This window comes from Camelus bactrianus, chromosome X (genome assembly GCF_048773025.1).
Source record: "Camelus bactrianus isolate YW-2024 breed Bactrian camel chromosome X, ASM4877302v1, whole genome shotgun sequence".
Taxonomy (NCBI): Eukaryota; Metazoa; Chordata; class Mammalia; order Artiodactyla; family Camelidae; genus Camelus; species Camelus bactrianus.
Genome location: NC_133575.1, coordinates 34885209 through 34902763, shown reverse-complemented (window position 1 = coordinate 34902763; position 17555 = coordinate 34885209). Strand labels below are relative to the sequence as shown.

At 40.2% G+C, this 17555-nt stretch overlaps 1 protein-coding gene across 1 annotated transcript in view; it reads left to right on the top strand.

The window, feature by feature from the left end:
* The window catches only part of EFHC2 (EF-hand domain containing 2), a 168910-nt gene extending 157589 nt beyond the window's left edge, over positions 1 to 11321 (top strand). Inside the window, exon 15 of the mRNA XM_045505194.2 lies at positions 9867 to 11321. Within this exon, the coding sequence (XP_045361150.1) occupies positions 9867 to 9968 (102 nt within the window). The 3' untranslated portion in view covers positions 9969 to 11321. The remainder of the gene's footprint in view (positions 1 to 9866) is intronic.
* Positions 11322 to 17555: the final 6234 nt, after the last annotated feature.

Sequence of the window (17555 nt, the reverse complement as noted above, 5' to 3'; positions counted from 1 at the left end):
GCCCTTTGGTGAGAGGTTTCCCTGTGTGGACGGGTGGAAGCTGACCGTCACCCACCATGACTGGTGACCGTGGCCTGGAGCCCGGATTCTCAGGAGCTTCCTTGGCTGGGCGTCTGCCTGGCCCCCACAGCAGCCCGTGCTGAGCCATCGGGGCTGTAATTTAATTCTCACTCCATTATGTGACTATCTGTGGTCTCAGCATGTTGCCCGGGCGCTGTCACGGCCTAGAGCCCCCATTTCCATTCTATTGTGCTTGCTCACAGATGGTTGCTGTAAAACTGGCAAAAAGAAGTCCCGCTGTTTCGAGCCTGCCTGCTTCATCTCAGAAGTCACGTTTTTAAAAAATAACACTAAATCGGTTCTTATATAAACTTTATAACTCGCACGGCATGACTGGCGTCTTATCTTTTGACGGTTCTGAGCAAAATGGGATGTGGCTTCACTTTATGAGCACAGGAACTGCAGAAGCATTAGCAGTTGGCTGTTAAAGTTCTCTCGTCACTACAGGATGTAGCCTCGGCAGTGGGGGAGTAGGGGGCAGTCAGGTACACCTACCTGAGGATACATCTTTGGACAACCTAATTATTGAGGATCTCCTTTTGGTATTTAGAGGGTAAGATACCCTATGACATTTTATTGTCCCAGCAACCTTGTGAGAATAAGTGTCATTCCCAATGTATAGATAGGAAGCTAAGACTCAAAGGCATTCAAGATTATATAGTTAGGGGCTAGTGCCAACTCTTTAAATAAGCAAAGTTATTTCCAATATTTGAGGTTAATGTAACAGTTGAAATAAAAGATTATTAATCATTCTCATTAGATTTTAAAAATAACTGGTAAACACATATACCCTTACATAACACAAAGCAATGACCGAATAGGAAACGATACTGCCGGAATCCACTGTGATTTAAGGGGCTGGATGATGTCAATTTGCATTGTTTGAATAAGCCTATCAGTCAAGCTAAAAAATAAATCCTTGTCTCCTTTGAAAACTTTACTTGCCCTGTAATGCAATTTCAAGAAGAGGTTTCTTGTTTAAAAGTTACAACTGTGTTTTAGCTACACTCACACAGATTAACAACTCTATTGAAGCCAGCCGTGTCTAGGGCAAAGAGAAGTAACAATGAAACATTGACATGGCAGTAGGGATGGGTAGGAAAGTAAGCAAATCTCCTGGTTTGATAAATGAGCTTTTCCTTATGTCATCAAAATGCTCTTGATTTATCTCAACAAGCATTTGTAAAATTTCTTCCCCAAACTAATTTCAATCTGATCTACTGAAATTTAGTTGTTTTTATGATTTTGTCAATTCTATTCATTGCTGGGTCATGTCAACCTAGTAGAAGGAAGAAAATCCAAGAAAACTACCATTTGAATTCCCTACACAGTACTGGATTTTTCTACAAATTCGTACTTATTTTCCATTAAAAAAAAGTCCTTTTTTTCTTTTTTTTGAGTGAGTGGAGGGAGAGTAACTGAAATCACTAACATGACTCTATCAGCCTTACATTTGGGAGGAATAAAAATAACCTTGTTTCAGTGAAGCGTGGAATTTAATTGGCTCCCGATCTCTTCCCCTCATGCATCTGGTGGCCAGTACTACATTAGAAAATTTTAAACTAGAAGGAGACATAATCCAATTAAATTTCCTTTTAAAAATGTCAAAGCAAATAAATCCAGGGCCTATGAGCTCACACACAGCTTTGCTGTTCTCACTGGGCAGCTGCTGTTTACCGGGTTTCCATCCAGTGCCATCTTTGCTTCCCATTTCAAGGCTACGTGCTTTTACATTTTACAGATCGACAGCCACACTTTTTCACCACTGATGAATGAGTAATTTAGTGCCAGCTTCTTTGACATCTTAAGGAGCTCTAGTGACAGCCAGATTGAAAGATGTCATGGGCCCTCTTGCAGAAAATGATTTCCAGCCATTTTAGAGTCCTGATTTTGCACTGTTGCTGAATTTCACTCTGCATTTCCTAATTCTTCGTTCCTCCAGAAAATGCTATCTATCTGGCACATGTTGTTTATGCTCTAGATTAAACTGAGTTTTGTTTTGAGATCTAGGTACCATCTCTAGAGTTATCTGGAAGTCACACTGGAGACTCTGGATCCATCCATAGTTTGTCAAGAAGTTGCTGTGTTCCAAGCTGTACTGTTACTTTCATAGACATTTTATTATTTTTGATAAATGCAAAATTGCAGAGTATCTTTTGTTTCACTTCTTCTGGAAGCTGACTTGAAGACAAGGATTTGAGTGTAAATAGTTTTTTGGAGGAAGTGAAGGGAACTCAAGCAAGGGAGTAGGGAAGTGAGAAATGGAAGAGAAGGAGCTAATACAGGGCAGATTCTCAAACCAGTGAAAATGAACAACTGGGGCTCAGTGCCTTTGAAAAACACAGGGATCCAGTGTCTGATATTTACCTCAGAGTTACCCCGACCCAAAGTGCAAGGAACCTGTGGTATTCATCCATCAACTCCTGTAGGCCATTGTTTGAGAGCTGCTCCTGAAGTGGGGGGAATTAATTTCCAGGCACAGGGGCAGCCAAAGCAGGCCTCAGAGGCCAAAGGGAAGCCCTCTGCAAAGAAATGCAGGTGCTGGTGGTTATAAGTCAGGCTGGTGTGCGCCAGAGTGGAAAGGGTGCAAGATTCGGTTCAGGAGGTGCTGCTAAACATAGATATTTAAAATGCCAAACATTCCAAACGTGCACCGTTAGGCGGGCTGTTTTACAGAAACACAAGCAGGCTCGTCCTCCTCCGGAACGGGAGGGATTGACTGCTATGGAAGAGCTCTCCTGTTGTAAAATTACTGTGCAGTTATTACCACCTAAAACTCACAGGCATTGCTGGGGAACAATACGATCTGGAGTCTTCTTCGAATTTTGTAGTGTGGGATGAATATAAGATCAACAAGGACAACGAATATTTTAACTCACTGCCCAGTCATAAATATTATGGAATGTTGGGAACATTTGCAGAGCAGTTAGAACAATTAGGCAGTGGTAGTATGGGGATTTCTCATATTCCCAAAGACCTCCATTTTACAAAGAGATTGGCCATGAGATTCCTTTAGGTAGATCCGATTACAGGCAAAAATTATGAAGATACCTTTTCCCTCTACTTTATTGATGCCCCAGCCCCTGAGTTTCTTTCTTATCTCTTGCTTCCTCTACTGCCTTTGGATCCCAATTTGATTCCTGTTAGTCCATTTAACCTAGTACCTGTGAAAAATCACCCTAAAATTGGTGATCAGCTACAATTCTGGTACCAAGTCCAGTTTGGTTTTTTTCCCCTACACCAAGCAATTCTCAACACCAGTTGGGTGTCCTACAGTTCAACCCAATTCTGACACTGTCTATCTGGAAATAGCCTCAGATCCCACACGCTAAGGGCTCAGTCCCACAAGACTGCCTCCCTTCCCTCAGATGCCAGTCACAAGTCCAGGTTATCACCTGGGCTTCTGACCATCTAGCTGTGGATTGGAGGTTCCCATGACCTCCTTCTTGGGTATGATTAATTTGCTAGAGCTGCTCACATAACTCAAGAAACATTTTACTTACTAGATAAAAGGACATAACTCAGGAGCAGCCAGCTGGAAGAGATGCGTAGGGCAAGGTGTGGGGAAAGGGCCAAGAGCTTCCATGCCCTCTTTGGGCTCACCACTCTCCCGACATCTCCACGTGTTCACCAACCTGGAAACTCTCCAAATCCCATCCTTTTGGCTTTTTGATGGAGGCTTCATTATATAGGCGCAATTGATTAAATCATTGGCCATTGGTGAATGAACTCAATCTCTAGCCCCTCTGCCCTCCCTCAAGATGGGGGGCTGAAAGTTCCAAGCCTCTAATCACATGGTTTTGTCTCTATTGGCAACCAGCCCCATCCTTAGGTTCTTTTCGAAAATGTTTCATTAACATAACAAAAGAGACTATCACTCTCAATCACTTAGGAAATTCCAAGGGTTTTAAGAACTCAGTGCCAGAAATGGGGACAAAGACCAAATAGATATTTCTTACTATAAATCACCATATCATGTTGCCAAAGTATGGATTTGGGGTTCCTCAAGCAGTGCAAATATGCCTGTAGCATTTATCAGATACTTAGGCAGAAAAAGTCACTCCCACCTGGAACCTAGAGAAAAGTGACCAAGGGAAATAAACTTGAGGGGAGTGGTATTGACTTTAGAAACAGGGCACAGTGGGGCTTGAGCAGTCAGGAAGGAAAGCACTGTGTGAACCATGCGATTTTCATTAGCAACAAGCTAGACGTGGGCAAAATGAAACTCAAGTTAATTATCCTGCGATTTGAAATTAAGGATAATTTAAGATGAAAAACTAATGTAGGGGAGCAAAATTTGCCACCCCAACATGTGTCTCACTTTTCCCCCAGAGATACAGCCACTTTGGAAAGTGACCAGGATTAAAAGAAATGGACTCCTGTTATAGTTAGTGGGGGTGGATAATTTCCCCCTACCCTACCCTTCTAGATTCTTTTGCTTGGTCGAATAATTAAAATGACGTTAAGACAGATTAACAGGAGGAAAAAAAAAACAAAATTTAATTATTACGTACAGGGAATCCATATAAACATGAGAGATTACAAAGACAGGCAAAATGAGGTATATATGTCATTCTTGACTAAGAAGCAGGGGTCTGGGACTGCAAAGGGAAGGAAGACAATTCACAGGAAGATGAAAAGAGCAAATTTTTGGTAAACAAATGTTTGCTGGGCCAGGCAGAAACAGTGGGACCCAGAGAGGAATTTTAACAAACAGATTTTTCTAGGTTCCTCCCTGTCTACACCCATGTAGTTACCTATGGTGGCAGCTCCCTTCTTGAATAGGCCCTTTTTCTAAATTCGTTTAGGTAGTTAAAGGGGAGGTCAAAGCTCTTCCTGAGTCTTTTGTTTCTTAAAAATAATCAACTTCTCATGCCAAAGAGACACATGTTGGGGTGGCAAATTTTGCTCCCCTACATTAGTTTTTCATCTTAAATTATCCTTATTTTAAAATCTCATAATAATTAACTTGAGTTTCATTGTGCCCAAGCCTGGCTTGTTGCCAATAAATTTAATTCTCATCTCCAAATTCTTGAGTTATCATTATTCCAGTGTAAGTTCTTCTGTTTCTTTCTCTTTTGTTGTTAGGATTTAAATCATGATTCCTTGCTCAAAAAGCAACTTTTGCTGCCTAATAAGGTGTGAGGAAGGATCTTCTAGTACTGACCTGTTTCATAAGAGAATCCATTCCCCAGATAATTGCACTGTAATGTTATGAGTTGCATGATGTACTTTATTATTTTTGTATTAAAAACTTTGGTTAAAAAAAAAACCCTATCAGAATAGTGATTTTGAATGCATATAGTTGCACTGTATTTTTCTATAACATGATAAAATTTAAAAATACAGTCAGCCCTCTGTATCCATGGGTTCTGCATTCACAGATTCAACCAACCATGGATCAAAAGTATTTGGTGAAAAAAAATTCCAGAAAGTTCCAAAAAGCCAAACGTGAATTCGTAGCACACCAACTACTACATAGCATTTACACCGTTATTTACAACTATTTACATAGTATTTACATTGTATTAGGCATCATAAGTAATCTAGAGATGATTTAAAGTATACAGGAGGATGTGCATAGGTTATATGCAAATACTATACACCATTGTATATAAGGGACTTGGGTATCCTCAGATTTTAGTATTTGCAGAGGGTCCTAGAACCAGGCCCCCATAGATGCCGAGGGACTACTGTACCACTCACAAGAGTGAAAATTGCTTTAAGTTTTGTTGTGAAATCTTTCAAAACATGTTGAATAGTTGAATTGAATGACTACTGATCTCAGCCTTCACTGATTATGTATATATACACACAAAAAATTTACATTTTGTATATGCGCACACACAGACACACAATGATTTACCTTTTTGGGGGATAGGAAGGACATTTCACTAAGTTCCACGTAGTATGAATTGCACAGGACGCGCCCTAGGAGTTGGTTTAGCCATCATCCATCTGCACGGTCATTTCCTTCTCTACACAGCTCATTATTGGCGGTTTGGGCTTAACCTCCGACATCCAACAGGAAGCATTCTTGAAAGAGAAGTGTAGCATTACCTCAAGAATCACATTTTTTTCTACTTAACTTTTCCTGTTGAATATGATGGGACCAAATGTAGCCTCGTAGGATGAGAGCTAGCTGCTTCTGAATAGGTCCACGTGTTTCCTGGGAGTGGAGGGTAGCCCAGCAGATAAGCAGAGCTCTGGAGCCCTAATATTGGGGTGACGGTCCAAGCTCCTCCCCTTATTGGCAATTAGACTTTAGACAAGCTACTGAACCCTTCTCCTGCCTCAGTTTCCTTTTCTGTAGATGGTGGGTATCATAACAATACCTACCTCTTAGGGTTTTCTCCTGCTGACCTAAAAACAAGTAGACTGCCAGGTATTTCTCCAGGAAGATGGGTTTATTTGGGATCAGCAGAAACTTGGCATTCCGGGGTCTGCCACCGTGGTGAGCCACGTGCAAGTTCCTGCAGGGCGAGGGGAGAACACTTTTAGAGAGGAAAAGGCAGTGGGGAAGGCTGTAGTCAGCAATGAGCCCATGGCGTTTCATTGGCTGAGTCCTTGCCAGGAAAGGAGCCTTCCTTCTTCAAGAACCATTGAGCTCTGCTGTCACCGCAGGGCATGAGAGCGTCCCCTTCTGGTCTCCTGACTGTTTAACTGAAGTTTCTGTTGATCAATTTTTTTAATTGCAGTAATTAAATAGCTTAATACCTGTAAAACACTGAAAAGAGTACTTGTCACATAGTGAATATTCCAATACATTTGCTCATCGTTATCATCACTACTAGATGATTATAAGATTCTATAATCCTGAAACAGTCTGCACGCAATTAGTTCATCATCATCATCAATCATCCCTTAAATTAAGGCTTTATGCCTTAGCTAGAGATGCCAGTACTTGGTGCTATTCTGACTCAGCATCAGTGTTATTAGTTACCATGATTTTACATGTCACCCATGTTTCAGTGACTTCCACATCTTTGCACAGTTCTGGACTCTAGCTCTGCTCTGCAGAACCCCATTTTCCAGGTGTTTACCAGAATCTGCACCTTGATGTCCTATGAGTACCTCAAATAAAAATGTCCAAAATTGAACTTAGTTTCTCCCTCTCATCCTTATTTTTCCACTTAAAAATGTTTAACACTCTATTTCTTCCTGCTTTCCTTATCTTGCTTATAACATTGCCTTGGGTTGAATATTGTCCCCTCAAAATTCATGTCTACCGGGAACCTCAGAATGTGAACTTATCTGGAAATAGTCTTTGCAGATATAATGAAAACAGCTACTAAAAGTTAAAATGAGGTCACAACTGGATTAGGGTGGGCCGTAAATCCAGTAATTGGTGTCCTGATGAGAAGGCCATGTGAAAGAGCGAGATAGAGGCGGAGAGTAGTGATGTACCTACAAGCCAAGGAACTCAAAGGATAGCCAACAAGCACCAGAAGCTAGGAGAGAAGCATGGGACAGTCGCCCTTAGAGCCTCCAGAAAGAACCAGCCCTGCCAACACCTGCCAACATCTGGTTTCCTGCACAGTGACAGAATACATTTCTGTTGCTTTAAGCCTCTCAGTTTGTGGTAATTTGTTGTGGCAGCCCTAGGAAATTAATACAGGCATCATCAACTGTTAACTAAATTTAGAAGTCTTAGACCCATCCTTAGCTGTAGTCGTTCATAAGGACGCCAGTCACACTGAATTAGGGGGTCTGCCCTCCTCCAGTACAACCGCATCTTGGCTAATTACCTCTGCGATGACCCTATTTCCAAATAAGGTCACATTCTGAGATCCAGGGCTTTAGGACTTCAGCATATCTTTTTGGAGGGGACACAGTTCAACCCATAATGTATCCCCTTTTCTTGTATCACCGCTTCACATCAGTCACCTTCCGGGCATTGTGTGTTCTATGGGAGCCAGGTCTTTCAGATGTCACTCTTGCTCACCCCAGCCTAGCTGCCCTGGTTAGACAGTCACCACCTCTCCCCAGGATTACTGCAGTAACCTCCAAAGTGGTGTTCCTCCTTCATCTCATTCTTCATATATCCACTGAGTTACCTATTTCTTTTTTTTTTTTTTTCATTTAAAACTTGTTTTATTCCCCAACTCTGTATTATAAGCACTTTCAGTTCAATAGTTAGTCTCATAATGTTTTTTAAATGGGTAAATATCGTATCATTGCATAAAGTGAAATTGTCTAACCTAATACTTATTATTGGTTGGTTGTCTTAAATTTTCACTATTAGAGACAATATGAACAAACATCCTTGAAGTGAAATGATTATACATATACTTAATTATTTCTAAATGATAGATTTCTGTAAGTAGAATATTCATTCCAAAGACTTTTCGTAACTACAGTGCTAATTAATACCTCATCAGATTTCTCTGGCTGGGATCCCCCAGTGACTTTCCCTGGCCACAGCACAGAGTATCACCTAGCACAGAAAGCCCAAGGTTGGCCCCATCTTTTCCTTCCCACTGCCTCTCTCACCACTGTGTACCCCCCCGATCCACTGAGCTGCTCACCCTTTCTTGAAAATAGATTGTTAGGTCTCCGGGCCTTGCCTTACGCTGTTCTCCATGCCTGGAACACCCTTCATCCCTTCAATCCTCTACTGAAGTGCTCCTCAACCCGTAAGGCCCCGGTGAAACATTACTCACTCGGGTTGCTTCACAGTCCCATCACCTAGAAGTATTGAGCCCTTACCTGTGTTTCCGTGACTCCTTGTGACTCTGGATACTAATGTAACACTAGGAAAAAAACAACACCTCGTATATACAACAATTAACCTTGACAATAGCACTATAAGCAGCCATAGTTATGGACTCAACCACCTCTCCTCTGCCACTGATACTAATTCACCATTACAGCATAAATAAAACATGTGCATATGCATATTGTGCATGTGTGTATACAAGACTTTTGAAATCTGACACATTTATTACCTCTGTAATTAAATTTTGTTGCAATCCACCTTATCAAAATAATTCTTAAGCCTCGTTAGTGAAGGTATTTATTTCCTAAAATTAGCAAATATATACACATAGTTATGTATCATATACAGTGTGTATATATAAAGCATGTGTGTACATATTTTTATACGTATGTGTATATGTATAAAGTAGCTCCCCCCCCCGCAAGATGCCATGAGTGATTTAGTGCTCATCTCATTGGTAGATTGATGCAACAGTAACCAAGCAGCCAGTACAGCTGGCAGTTTGAGTTTAAAAAACTGAGTTCTTAATAAAGTGAAGGGGAAGCTATCACTGCAGTAATGCTGCGTAACCGCCCCCAGTCATCAGTGGTTCACAACAACACACGTTTATTTTTCTTGTCCACAGGCCTGTAGATCTGCTGGCCTTGCTCTACCTGTGTCATTCTGGGACCAGCAGCACCTCGGGCCATGTTCATCTCATGGCGATGGCCAAGCTAAATCATGCCCGCACATCAGGGACTCTGCTTGTCATGTATCCGCTAACATTACATAGGACGAAGCCAGCCATGGGGCAAACGCCAAGTCAAAGGGGTAGGAAAATCGACTCCATAGGAGGTCCTGCAAAGTCACATGGCAAAGAGAACAGGGTATTATTCTAACACAGGGAGGAGGGCAAAGGACTGCGCACAGGAATCCAGTCTCCCACAGAGTCCTTATGATCTGAAAGTGGATGGTCGAAACATCTGCTTTGAAAATAAACTACTTACCAAGAGCTCACGTGATGACAAGGAACAATCTGATGTTGCGTTTACAGGACTGCACTTTGCCATGTCGTTCTAATTATGTCCATCTTTGTTTTCTTTCCCAGAGATGTGAAGAGGAGTGGCTCGGGATGCCATCACCTATTCCTGCGAAATGCATTAACTATTTAAAGCTTTTAAAGGATGTATTTGGCTTAGAGGAGGAGTAACCATGCAGCTTTGGTTACCTCCCTTTGATTTCCTGCTCTACTTTTGCCAAGTTTGTTTCAGTAGATATAATTCCATTAAAAACAAAAAGAAACAAAGTTCATATTGAATTAAAATCCCATAGACCGCAATTAATCTCCATTTGTCATGTTAGTTTTTCAGAACATCATACGATATTGCTGATGTATCAGCACTATTAAAAATGCCATTTAAAGAAAGGAACATTTTTATTATATGATTTATTAATACCAAGAATCTTACTGTAACTTTCTAGCCAACATGATTCATTACAACACAAAAAGAAACTGACTTTTGACAGCTATATATGACAATATAAAATCAAATTATATCAGCACAAAAAGTTATATTAAACATTTTTTGAAGTCTTTTTGACATGTGTTTATTACTTATATAATTAAACTTCGTAGCAACCCACCTTTTCAAAATAATCCTTAAACTTCTGTCGAGTGAAGGTATTTGTTTTCTGAAATGAGCAAAGTTATGGGAAGAACTCCCCCACAACACACACACAAAATTAGGGAGAGAGATTGAAACATATGCAATGTTTAGATAGTCAAAGGGCATTAAAAATATAAAGTTAGCTTGTTAACATAGGAATATGTGTATATAATTACAGTATGACCAAAAATGTATGATGTCTGAAATATTTAAGGATGTGAATGCTGAAGATTTTGAGAGAGCTCTTGGTTCATTCTCCACACACAAATAACCGCCCACCCCAGAGGTTTTCATATTCTAAGACTCCAGTGCATTCCCCTTTTGCATTTCTCTATTTTTCTCTTACTTTTAGGACTCTACATTGTAAGTCACAGCAGAACTTCTGTCACATAGTGTATATCTGATTACACCTCCTAACCATGGACCTCTGGGAATTCATCGTGAGAAGGTTGTCAGTCCACCCCATCCTTCAGTGTTGGGTGCTGGGTATCACAAATCCAGTTGGCTGGTGTTCTCAGAAACGATGAAACCCTGCGGAAAAGGGACTTGGGTGTTGACTTTCACGACTGCTCTGAAGGGAGGAAGAGGAACTGATGACATCTCAAGGGTCCCTTCCATCTCATTATTCTTCCTCTCCACATTTACAGGATTTGGCCTAGAAATGAGCTGGCCTCTTGGCACTCAGATGTACCAATTTGCTCGACAACAAAGGCTCTTTCATTTTTTTAAAGAGTGGAAGTTAACCAATAAACTATTTCTAGATACAAACCTAGGATAATTCTATATGTGCCATCATTAAAATAAATCCCATAGGATTTTCCAGTAAACTAGAACACTCAATTTATATCCTAGAACCATTTACCCATAAAATCTAATTTTGACTTCTTGATTTTTGTCCCAGGCTTTTTTTTTTTTTTTTTTTTTTTTTTTTGACAACTGACAGTGCCAAACCATTTTGTCACTTTAAGATTTTCCATTCCCCAGAGAGGCAAGCTTTCAGAAGGATGACACTTTCCTGGAACTTTTCAGGCTGACACATTTGTCACTTACCTATTCTGTTTCTTCAGTCAGTTGTCTTTCCCTCAAGATTTTAAATCTGTAGATAATTTAGCCCTTGAACAGGCTTGTAATATAGTTCATTTGAGAAGGAGGAGGGGGAAAAAGGAAGGAAGCAAGCCAGTGATCTGCTCCTGAGTTTGTAGGATGACAACTGCTTGTTGGGTTGCATGGACGTGTCACCACCCTGCTCATCCACAGTCCGAGCCCACAGTTAGCAAGTAAATGGTCATTATAGAAATCATGCCAATAAACATGATGCACTGCAGCCATACAGATACTTTAAATAATTATTCTTTTTATAACTAAGCCATATACTGAAGGAGATTTATAATTCAGAGATAATATACCCATTAGTAAAGTTTATGACCCAATAAACAGCTCCCACTAGTTAATAAATGGCAAAGCCATAAAAACAAAGACTATTAATTTAATAGAATTTCTGCACCTCCCTCTTGCTGGTGGTCTCAAGGCACTGAAGGGAAATGCTATCTTAGGAAAAACATTTATTCCCGTTATGTAAATATCAATGAATTGTCTTACAATCCATCTGGAAATCTCCCGGCCCCCACCTCCTTGGTCCCAGGTGGTCCTGAAATGCTGATGCAGTCTGCTTAGGTTTCAAGCAGTAGATAACTCTGGTTTTCAGCACAAATACACCCTGTGACTCAAATCTTTGGGGGATGCGGAGAAGATGGCTGTAATTTCTGTCTCTCCTCTACCCTCTGAAGAAGAGAAATCCCAACTATTACCATTATTCCAGAGTAGTAACTTCTAAAAGTTTCACCATCTTTGCATACACTTAAGTTGCTAGCTGCCTCTTCTCTTCCCTCTGAAAAAAAGAAATCCCTACTCTTACCATTGTTCCTGGATAATAATTTTTAAAGAACTTTCATAACCTTTGTATATACTTATATTTTTAGCTGCTAATATTTCTCATTTTTATGGAAAAGCAGGTGCTGCCGGTGGATGTCAGGGTGAGTTGAAGGTTAATATAGGCAAACCTTTTGTACTAAGAACTAATTGTTTTTTTTAATATTCCTGGAACCCTGGGAATGATTGATAAAGTCATTTGAAAGCCCCAATCAAATCATGTCTTTTCATAAGAACCTGATGAAAAGCTGTTGAAGTTCACATTAAATGGTTTGCTGAGTCATTGTTGAAAAGTGGGGATGTCAGCAGATGGCTAATTTCCAGTGTGGGGTTTTGGGGGGGGGTTTGTTTTGTTTTTGCCTTTTCCCCCCCGCTTTAAACCCAACTGAACTGTTTGGACTTAACCGTTTGAAAAGCAACATGTATACGTCTATCGGTTGACTTTAATGCTTACTGAAATAGTTGAATTCTTATAATAGAGAGAAGATAAAGAGTGCTGTAACTTAAGTATTATGATCGTTTAAACAGTTTGCCTGCTTTAGTCTATTTATTGCCCCTGATCCAATTAACGTCAAACACACCATTCTTGGTCTTTGAAGTTTGTTTTTTTGGGGACAGTGGGGGTTGTATTGCTTCTAGGCTTTATGGATAGCTCAGTCATGAGTTTAGGATATTTAAAGTGCCCTTCTTCCTTTCAAATAGCAGGGAATTATCGATGAACAAAATGAAACCTCTCCAAATTTAAAAAAAAAAAGTCTTGCCTTTCCAATTTGGATTATCTTAATTTGAAGGTTGCTTCACAGCCTTTTCCACTTGTTCCATACGTGATAATTTCGCTGGAAGTTTGGCAGTTCGAGTCTTCACTACTAGCTTAATGAAATACTAGGGTTTCCCACAAAATATTTATGATGCTTAATAATGCAGAGTCCATTGAATAATGAATAGTCATGTTCCCAATTGTATGTAGATTCTTTTTAGCTAAGAATATAGATTCCTGAATTCTAAATAGCCTTCAGAATTGGTCTGTAAATGGTCTTTCAGACAAACAGCTTCCAAAATGATATTAGACATATACTCAAGTGATAACTTGTTTGGGCAAAAGTCTGAATGGCTTCGAGTTAAAAGCAGGTTAAGACCTTTTCCAAAATGAGTCTCTTCAAGTTTGAGCATCTTCAGAAACACTGTGCTTTTCAGTTCCCCAGAGAATGTGATGGGTAAAAACAGAAAACCTACTGAGGCAAGATCACTGAAGCTATTGAGCAGATAAACCCGGAGTGATAATGGAGCAAGCATCATTGTTACAAAGTAGCGCTGATGGTGCAGTTAGTTTCAGAGACATTGTAATTCACACACCCCCCCCATCACCTTCTTACCAGGTTATATATGGGTTTAAATAAACATTTTCATTCAAGTTCAATAGTTCCCCAGACCAAGAGTTTGAAGACAAGAATGTACATCTTCTTTGCATTTGTTCCTGGTACCCCCGTAAAATTCCTTCCAAGGGGACTTTAGAGCCCATTATGTGTCTGGTGGGTGGCACGGGAAGCCAAGGGTCAGCGCCGCTGCTCAGAAGCACCTGGAAACGGCTGAAAAATGTGGCTGATGAAAAACTCCACAGTGGCTCTGCAAGGAGAGAATTAATGACTGGCTAGAATCAGTAGGAGCCTTTACTTCTAAATACTCATTAGTTTAAAGCAGTGAGGCCTGATGTTATGCAAGTTATAGAGGGAAACGGGGACCGCCCCTTCCCATTGTCTATTTTGAACAGAATATGCACATTTAACTCAGTGGTGAATGGTTCAAACACATCAAACCAACAATTCATCCATCTCCCGGCTTCCTGAGCACTGCTTCGCTTCTGTGTAAAGCCAACAATAGCGGAAATGCTTGTTATGACCCCACTATAATATTAAAATCCAGAGGGACTGATGGCCGGGTGAAAAACACAAAATATATTCTCCTTTAGAAACTGTTCCACCAAAGTCGTCTCTGTGTTTTCCACTTTCCTACTTCGCCTAGATGGGAACAGCTGCCAGAAATAGGAACTTGATAAAAATTACTTTTGCTGGCTTTTTTTCTCCCTTGCTACCCCTGTTCTCCATTCTTGCTGTGAAGCCACTCACTGAATACAGAACAGGAGATGAGTAATTTCAGACTGCCACAGAGAGTGGCAAGAGGCAAGGGAAGTGGCAAGAGATGACAGTCACAGAGGGGACTCGGAGGGGAATAGGGACCACCTGGTGTGTGTAACTCACATTCGAGAGTTTGAACTTCATCCTAAGGGCATGAGAAACGACTGCAAGATTTTAATCTGGAGAACGAAAAGATCGTGTCTGTATTTAAAAAGCTCTGGCTGCTGTGTGCGTGTGAACTACAAGAGTGGGTTTGGCAGCGAGGAGTCTGACTAGGAGGCTGTTGCCAGGGAAGTGATGGGTGGTTTGGATTCATGTCATGTCAGTGAGGTGGTGAGGTCGATGAGGAGTGGATAAATCCAGGACACATTCAGGATGTTGAAGATAAGGGAGAAGAAATCAAAATTAAGATTGGGTCATTTTGGCAGCCGGGTAGGTGGTGTTGCCATTCATTGTGCTGGGATATACCAGGGGCAAATCGGGTTGGAGGGGGAATGAAGAATTCTGCCTTGGGCTTACGGATTTAGGGTGCCTGTGGAACAGGTAAAAGGAGATGCTGACAAAGCAACTGGATTAACAGGTCTACATCTCAGCAGAATGGCCAGGGCTGGAGAGGCATGTTTGAGAGTCATCAGGGTGTGGGTGGTTAATTATGAGCTTAGCTAAGATTGGCTAAGGGGAGTGTGCTGTCTGAGAAGCACAGTGCCTAGTGTATTACTTACGTTTTTTAAAGAGCTTTTTATTGACATGCAATGAACTGCGCATCTTAAAATGTACAATTTGAGAAACTGACACATCTATCTACCTTTGAAGCATCATCCCAATCAAGATCCTGAACCTATTCCCCCAAATTTCCTCACGCTCTTTGAAATCTCTTTCCATGTCCCCATTGTCGGGGAGGAAAAATTATTTTCCATCTACCATTCTTACCATTCTTACCCCCTGTAATAAAAGATTAAGAGAAAAAGAAACAAAGTTAACATGTACACCTCATGTATGCCAGAGAGGGATCCAGAAAAAAATTAGTAACTTTCCGAGGTGAGCTAAGCCACCACCTTAAACACCATCTTCGACTAAAGACAAAAGAGAAGTGTTTTGGGGGCCGGAGAGGGGAGCAGTTTGGGGAGGTGACCAGGAAAAGCAAGGTAAACAAGGGTGAGTTTGTTTTGCAGATATAAGTCAGTGCCTTCTTCATTAATAGGGGTTTCTTGTGATTTCGAGCCATCCTCTTCCTGGTACAGAGAGGGAGATGCCCTTATAAATGGAGATTTCTATTATAGATGTAAATGTCCCTTACAAAAGGGTGGCTTCTCTTTTCAAAGCTTCTCCTGAGTCTGCTGTGATTATTTCTCAAAATAATCAGCTCAAAATATTCCTTATGCCAAAGAGGGTGGTGTATTCTCACCATCTCCCATATCACTTAGCTGCTTTCTGTCACTGCAGAAAAGTTAGATTTCTCCAGAATTTTATATAAGTGGAATTATACAGTGTGCACTTTTTTTTTTTTTTGGTTTCTTTCATTCGGTGTAATTATTTTGCAGTTCTTCCATGTTGTTGCGTGTACCAATATTTCATTCTATTTTATTTCTTAGTAGTATCCCATTGTATGCACATACCACAGTTTAACTCATTCACATGTCTATGGACAGTTGGGTTGTTATTACGTATTACAAACAAAGCTGCTATGAACTTTCGCTCACAAGTCTTTGTATGGATATATACTTTCATTTCTCTTAGGTAAATACTTAGGAGTAAAATGGCTGGTTCCAACGGTAGATATACGTTAAGTAACAAAAAATTCAACAAAAGTGATTAAAGATCAAATTGGCCTTATTAAATAATTCATGAATTGGACAGCATCTCATCTAGCAAATAGAAAGGAGAGCCACTGAGCTGTAGAAAAGGAAAGGTTTTTTTAAAGGCAGGAAAGAGACAGAAAAAGGAAATTATTAGCAAAGAATGCATCGTTTCAGGAAGGTTACCCTCCTAAGGGAAACAAGAGACCTGTCAGGTAGAATACTACTGAGGTAGTCTGTGCTGACCAGGTGATTCCTTCCAGGTTGACTGGTTAAAGGTTACATTCCTGGGGGGTTGAAACTGCAAATAGTTTGGGTATTAAAGTCTTGGTTTGCTGACATGGGGTTTAGCACATCATTTTGGGCCCGCTGTCTCCTTTTTAACAATGTTTAACTTTTTAAGTAACTGACAAGCTGTTTTCCAAAGTGATTGTACCATTTTACTTCCCTTCCAGCATTGTATGAAGTCCCAGTTCCTCCACATTTTTGCAAATACTAGGTATGGCCAATCCTTTCAATGTTAGCCATTCTAATAGATGTATAGTAATACCCTATTATGGTTGTCTATTTTCTTACTGAGCTTTGAAAGTATCCTGTAAGTTCTAGATTCAAGTCCTTTATCAGATATGTGACTTCTAAATATCTTCTCCCAGACCGTAGTGGTCTTTTTATTCTCTTGACAGGGTCTTTTGGAGGGCAAGTGTTTTAAATTCTGATTAAGTCTATTTTATCAATTTTTTTTTTTTTGATTGTGCTGGTGATGTTTTATCTAATCCTTACCTAAACCAAGGTCACGAGGGTTCTCTCTTATGTTTTCTTCTAGAAGTTCTTAAGATTTTTCATTAGGTCCATTTCTAGTTAATTTTTGTTATGATGTGAGGTATGGCTCCAAGTTTCTTTCTTTGCATATGGATATCCAGTTGTTACAGTACCATTTGTAAAAAGACTACTGTTTCTCCACTGAATTGCCTTTGTACTTTGCTGAAAGTCAGCTGTTGATATAGATATAGACCTATGACTAGACTTTCTATTCTGTTCCATTTATTTATGTTTAATCTTTCACCAATATCACACTGTCTTGATTACTGTAGCTTTCTAAGAAGTCTTGAAATCAGTAGAGTTAATTCTCCAGTCTTGCTCTTCTTTGCATAGTCATTTTGGCTATTCTAAATCTTTTGTATTTCCATTTGAATTTTAGATTAAGCTTGTAAGTTCAAACATCCTGCTAGGTTTAAATTGGAATTGCACTTAAGTTACAGATCAATTTGAGGAA